A 6000-nucleotide genomic window follows, 5' to 3' on the forward strand; every position below is an offset into this window, starting at 1 on the left:
AAAGAATCTTTCTAAATATTTTGTTTCTTTTTATCTTTTTAAATATTTCCAAGTTTTTTGTTTCCTGTTTTTTAACAGAAGATTAAATTTAGTCCATTTTTTATCTTATAAAAACTCAGCTTTAATCTTAAACTACATTTCATTTCACTTCACAACTTTTCTTCCAGAATTTGATCTTATCATTAAATATAGAAAGAGACCCTTTTTTAAAAAATACTAACTGGAGCATAAGCATATCCAGACACACAAGTTGGAAATATTAGAATATATGAATTACATTTTTACTGAGGACTTGTGATACATCTCCTGCATTTTTTCCCTAACTGGTAGGATTGCTTAATAATTATTCAGTGTGAGGTGCCACACCACAGCCTCAATGTTGCATACTTCCTGTGTGAATTTGGCCTTAAGACCATAAAGATTCTTAGAACTCACATGCTTAACTTTAAGCACATTAACTTTTCTATTAACTTCAGTGGGATTACTTACTTATTTTACGTTAAGCACACTCATAAATCTTTGGGGCTTTGTTTTCTCTCTGCCTCAGATCCTAATCTGTAAAACAGGCACAATGCTATGCAGGTTATAAACTGTTAGGGTCAGGAATTCCCAGCTCAGAGTTTTCTCTGGCTGTATTTATAGGCAGGATCCAGCACAATGGGACTCTGAATTGCTATGGGGCTACCAGGTGCTGGTTTGAAATACATATAAATGTGTGTGTGTGCATTTATATCTAGAAGAAACAAAGCATGCTCCCAACATATCTTTTAGGTTCTCTTTCAGATACAGCTCTGTAGTTAAGTTGCTTCTACTTTTTCAGAGGGAGCATTGGCTTTCTCTTTTCATGATGTTTAGGGCCCCATTTACTTACTCATTCGTACCATTAAGGGCTCTTCTTTATCTTCCCTACATGTGCACATATTCTGGTTGGTAAGAAAAGGCACAGCTCATCATTTCCTTTTCTAAATGTAATCATTGCAATGTTGGTGAAGATGCTTGCTGACAATAAGCTGTTTGGTTTCCTTGCTGTTTTGACAATAACCTTTTTGTCTGGTGAGGTAACAAAGCCATCCTGTGAACAGGCAAACCAAAACAGGCTTAGGGCCAACAACTGCTTTCAAACTGATAGGCTGTGGTTTGGTTTTGAAAGGCAAAGTTGTTCTCTGTAGCTGACTAAAAATATAATTCATGAAAGTATTCAATAAAAAATCGGTGTCAGTCTTTCCCAGTACCTTCATAGATCAGTAATTTCATTATGAAAGCATCACATATTTTCTGGATTTGGTTGGATTTTTTGTTGCTTTTATCAGGTTCTTCTTGTTTTCTAAGTGGCTCTTGAGCTACCTGCATTTCATTAAATGACAGCCAGGCCACAGCACCTGTCACAGAGGTGCTGCCTGCCAGGCCTTAGTGCAGGGCTCAAACAGGGGCAGGGCTCCAGAGGAGTTCACAGGTCTGAAGTGTCTCACTGCCTGACCTGCCAAGCACACCAGCGTAAAGGAACATCACTGATGTTGCAGGGAGCCAGTTCCTGGTCTTGCTGAAGTCACTGGGGCTTGCACAGAAAGTTTCTGGCAGAGCTCCTGTGCATTTCTATCAGATTAGGATTTGGCCCTCTTTGTTTAAGCAGCTGAATTTAGCTGTTGTAATTCATTGCCATATCAAACACTTTCTCACAATGCACCTCGAAGCACACAAAAGCATTGCAGTCTACTGTAGCTGTGTATAATGTCCTCTGCCATTCTTGTTTGTAACACAAGCAGAGAAAATGCCTAGAAAAATATGTTGTTCTGAAGGGACAGCCCATGCTTTCCATTATTTATCTTTCAGATTTGCTTGTTTGAAAGATTAAACTATGAAACGTCACTTTTCAAGGGACACAGTCTGGCTCACAAGCCTTTATCACCTTTGTCTAGAGCAAATACATGTGGGCACTCTGCTTCTAGGTTTTGAAGAAGTTTTTTGTTAGTTTCCTTAGAGATACAGAGGATGTTTGTGGCTTTAAATTTCCTTCCTAATTTGTGTGATTTTACAGAAAATTTTTTCTTGCCTCTTTTTATAACATAGCTTGGGCTTTAGACCTTTTATAGCAAGGTAACATCAGAGAGTGATGAGAATAATCTACTGAGAGGAAGGGTTGATACAACTGATGTAGTTGTTGCATTACCTGTCAGGATGCTGGGTGCCAATATCTGGCATGACTCCCAAAAGACCAGAAAGTATGGGGGGAGGAAGAACAAAAAGAGTAAAATAGGAAAATACAAATTTGTAGAAAAAAAGACACTGAATAAGGAAATGGTAACTAGATTCATAGATTAGCATCCTGTTTGTGATACTGCCAAATTCAATGGATAATTGATCAGGCCAAACTGAAAGGATATTTTAATTCAATTAGAAATACTGTCTCTAGTCCTCTAAATGTAATAAAGAACATGAATTTATGTATCTTAAGCAAGGGACAAAAATTGTTTTGTTTTTTTTCCTAATCTGTTTCTGTTTTTTTCCTAATCTGTAATCTGCAATGTACTACCCCTAGTTCATTTTGCCAACCTGTCCATCTGGTCTCATTAACTATATTTATCATTTCTCTTTTATGGATGTAGAATATGTGTGCAAGAGCAAAAAGTTTTCACTTTTTCCTGCATGGTTTCTCTCTTCTTGCTGAGAATCTCCTTTGAAATAAAGAGCAAAAAGAAATACTCCATTAAAATGTAGTTTTAAATTAACTTGAAGTAATTAATCTTGAATTTAATTCTTCAGTGTTTTGCAATGACCTATCTTTTTTTCCAGCATTACTTCATAATTAACTAAAAAATCTAGGGGCTCTAAATAAGGTTTTGTCTGGAACAGTGGATGAAATGAAAGTCTTTGGATGTGGAAAAAATGTGTATTATGTGTGGTATATCCACCCAAATATAAGTGACACTTTTCCCTACAGCTGTGTTCGACTTGATTACTGAACTGGTTTTTCTGTGGATGATTATTAACTGTGATTCTATAAGAGAAACAGAAATCTTTTCTAGCCAGGTGAAAGGTTTGAAAAGAGTATAGTTTCTTGGACTAGGAGATGATGAAAGTGATCTACAGATGCTCTTTTGAAAAGGGTGTTGCTCCTAGACTGTGTGTACAAGGACATATATGTAATGTAATGTAATGTCATACTCTGCTCCTCTGTCTGGTGCTGCCAGACACTGGAGTGTTGGTGTTAACAAAGTAACTCCTCATGCTAATGCTGCTGTATTACTGAATTTTAGGATGGGCAGCCAGCAGTGTGAGCCCACCATCAATACCACAGCCAGCACAGAAACCACACAGCCTGAATGTGAATGATGGCAAGACGCCTGGGAAAGGTGATAGTCATGCATTTTTTTCAGTTATTTGGCTTTTCCTTTTTAGCTCTTGTGTCTTGTATAGTGTCTCATGTCTTCTCACTGTGGTACCAAAACTTACTTTTGTAGTAGCTCAGTCTTGTGCTCCCTGATTACTCTGTTTCACCTTGATTAGGTGTATATATGTGTAGATATTTATTTTTGGTAGGCTTAGTGTTAATAGCATGTCAGAAGAGTAATTTACTATATAACAAAGGAGTTGAAGCTACAGTTTCTTTTACCTACTTTAATTTTGAGTTAGAATAGCATCTGCATGCACTTTGAGCTAAACAATGTTTTTAAGGTCTAAGATTTAGCATTGTGGCTAAAATACATGCTGTGATAAGGCAGAAGAGCCCTAATTTCAATTTTTTTATTAATAAGCATATATGTTATCAGTAATCATATGTTTAAAACTTAATTCAGTTATTGCAACTGAGCCAAGAGTGAATAGCCCTGCCATCTACTGAGATAAAAGCCTGCTGATTTTTCACTAAGATTTTCTGGATAAGAGAACCAGAATTATGTTGGATTCCATTACCAGTTTGTAGCCAATTCTGTGCATTCACGTGTCATGATACAGAAGAAAGGTGAGACAGGTATTCCTTCCCCTGAGATTTTTTTCAGCTCAGCAGAAAAAAAGGAAAAGAGGGTTAAGGTGTTTCGGAAACTGTTTTGGAAATCAGTGAGATTACACAGGCATAGGACTGACACCAGCAAAAGGAATGGCCTTCTGCTATTTGGAAATGTGTGGTTCTGAAAGTGGCAGGTACCAAGAGGAGCATCATGCCAGGCAGAGCCTATTATGTCTGTTAATTCTTTTTGTCACAAAGAAAGCTTTCATTTATCTCTGAGAGTAGAACATACCTTATTTCACTATCATTACAATACATGTTGGGCATAGGGCCACAAAAACAAAGCAAGGGGAGATGTACCTTCTTCATAGCGGCCAAAGTTGTTACTGTTTTAACCTGAACATCTGCCCAGTTGGAATAAAAGCAGGCAGGAGACCTCTGTGAAATACATACATCAATGTGGATATAGAGGTGCAATAGTCCAGCTGCTATTGGATATATTCCCTATTCACATTTTGTCTATATCCATCAGAATTATACTAGAAACTGTATTGGGGACTGCCTATCAAATATAACCCCTCTCCTTTTCTCTCCAGCCAATGCCTTCCCATTAAAACTTCTTTCCAGATGAGTAATGACCTTGTTGGTTGCATACAGGGGAGACGGAACAGTCACATGAATTGGATTTAGGCAGAGGAATTTAGTCCTGTAAAAGAGGTTGAAAGTAAAATTTGCCTTCACTTTTCATTTGCTTGTTCTCAGGCATGCAGGGGCACACTGAAATACCTTTCATGAAAAAAAAACTAAAAAAAGTGAGATTGTGTCTATTTCTAATTAAAGTGTTCTGAACTTATGGCAGAAGCCATAAAAAATACATAGCAGACATGTAAAACACTCATTCTTACTAAAGTTCTATATGCTGACAAAGATGGTGTTTTAAAATGCAATCAGTCTGATTTTCTTGTCAGAAGTGCCCTTGGTAATAAATTAAACAATAACATGGCATTTGTTTGACCTCAGTCAAACATTCAGTCAGTTTTGTTTTCAAATAACTGACAAGTCTGTGCATTTCTTTTTTCTTTCTTTTTTTCTTTCTTTTTTCCTTTTTTTTTTCCCCAGAATCTACAAAGAATCCTAAAGACTTGACTGCTTGGTTCAGCCTCTTTGCTGACCTTGACCCGTTATCCAATCCTGATGCTGTTGGGAAAACTGATAAAGAACATGAATTGCTTAATGCATGAGTCAGCTGCCTCTGGTAACTCACATTCTTCCCTTCATCAACACTATTTTGGAGTTTAAAAAAACTAAATTAAAATTAGTATGCTGTTGTGAAACTATAAAGTATGTGCCATGATAATAAAATTAAAGGGAATTAATCCCCTTTTCTATAGGTACAGTTATTTGCTCTTGTTTTGTATAAAGAGTTCGCATTTATTTTCTATGTGGACTTAAACAAATGAGGTTAAGAATTAGGGCAGATTTCTTGCCAAATTAGATTGTCTGCTGAAACACTGTCTTTGCCTGGGGTGATGTGGAGCTAACACCGAAGTGAAATACAAATTGCTAACCTATTTTTTTATAATGTTTCTTGAGTAAATTAAAAAAAAAAAATCATGTAACTGAAGAGGCTGCATGAGTCAAACATCTATCATGTGTATAATATATCTATTACTGCTGTGTTAAGATGTCAACTGAAGTTGTTTTGTGAGTACTCACAGTTGAAAAAGCTGTGCTGGAGCTAATTACTGAAGAAGTAAATTTGGGTCTGTGCAGCCATCGAAATTGTGCCCTTTCCAATTTAACTTATTTGACAAACTGCACTACATAAAGAGAAGTCATGCCCAGGAGGCTTCTTTTTCTGAGTTTTTTCTCCATTGCACCAACAGAATTTGCACCTGTTTGCAGAAGTTTCTTGGAACTGATGCTTTGCCATGCCTTCAGTCCATTTCTGTTTCTGTTCTGAGAATTTTTCATCCAGTTTATTTCTGAAGCATGTGTTATTTTAAGCTTGTTGTGACATTAACTCTTTAATAAAATGATTTTGACAAAACCCACAA

The 6000-nt window shown here is 36.6% G+C and overlaps 1 protein-coding gene across 4 annotated transcripts in view; it reads left to right on the forward strand.

Annotated features, from left to right (window-relative positions):
• Positions 1 to 6000, forward strand: part of ICA1 (islet cell autoantigen 1) — a 65974-nt gene extending 59974 nt beyond the window's left edge. For 2 of the 4 annotated variants that reach the window (XM_079299437.1, XM_079299435.1), the window contains 3 exons: positions 3255 to 3350; positions 5063 to 5198; positions 5830 to 6000. In XM_079299437.1, the coding sequence (XP_079155563.1) occupies positions 3255 to 3350; positions 5063 to 5184 (218 nt within the window). In that variant the 3' untranslated portion in view covers positions 5185 to 5198; positions 5830 to 6000. Of the gene's footprint in view, positions 1 to 3254; positions 3351 to 5062 lie in introns of all 4 variants that reach the window. The other 2 variants (XM_079299438.1, XM_079299436.1) reach the window with 1 other exon arrangement.

The sequence above is a fragment of the Erithacus rubecula genome (assembly GCF_903797595.1).
Source record: "Erithacus rubecula genome assembly, chromosome: 3".
NCBI lineage: Eukaryota > Metazoa > Chordata > Aves > Passeriformes > Muscicapidae > Erithacus > Erithacus rubecula.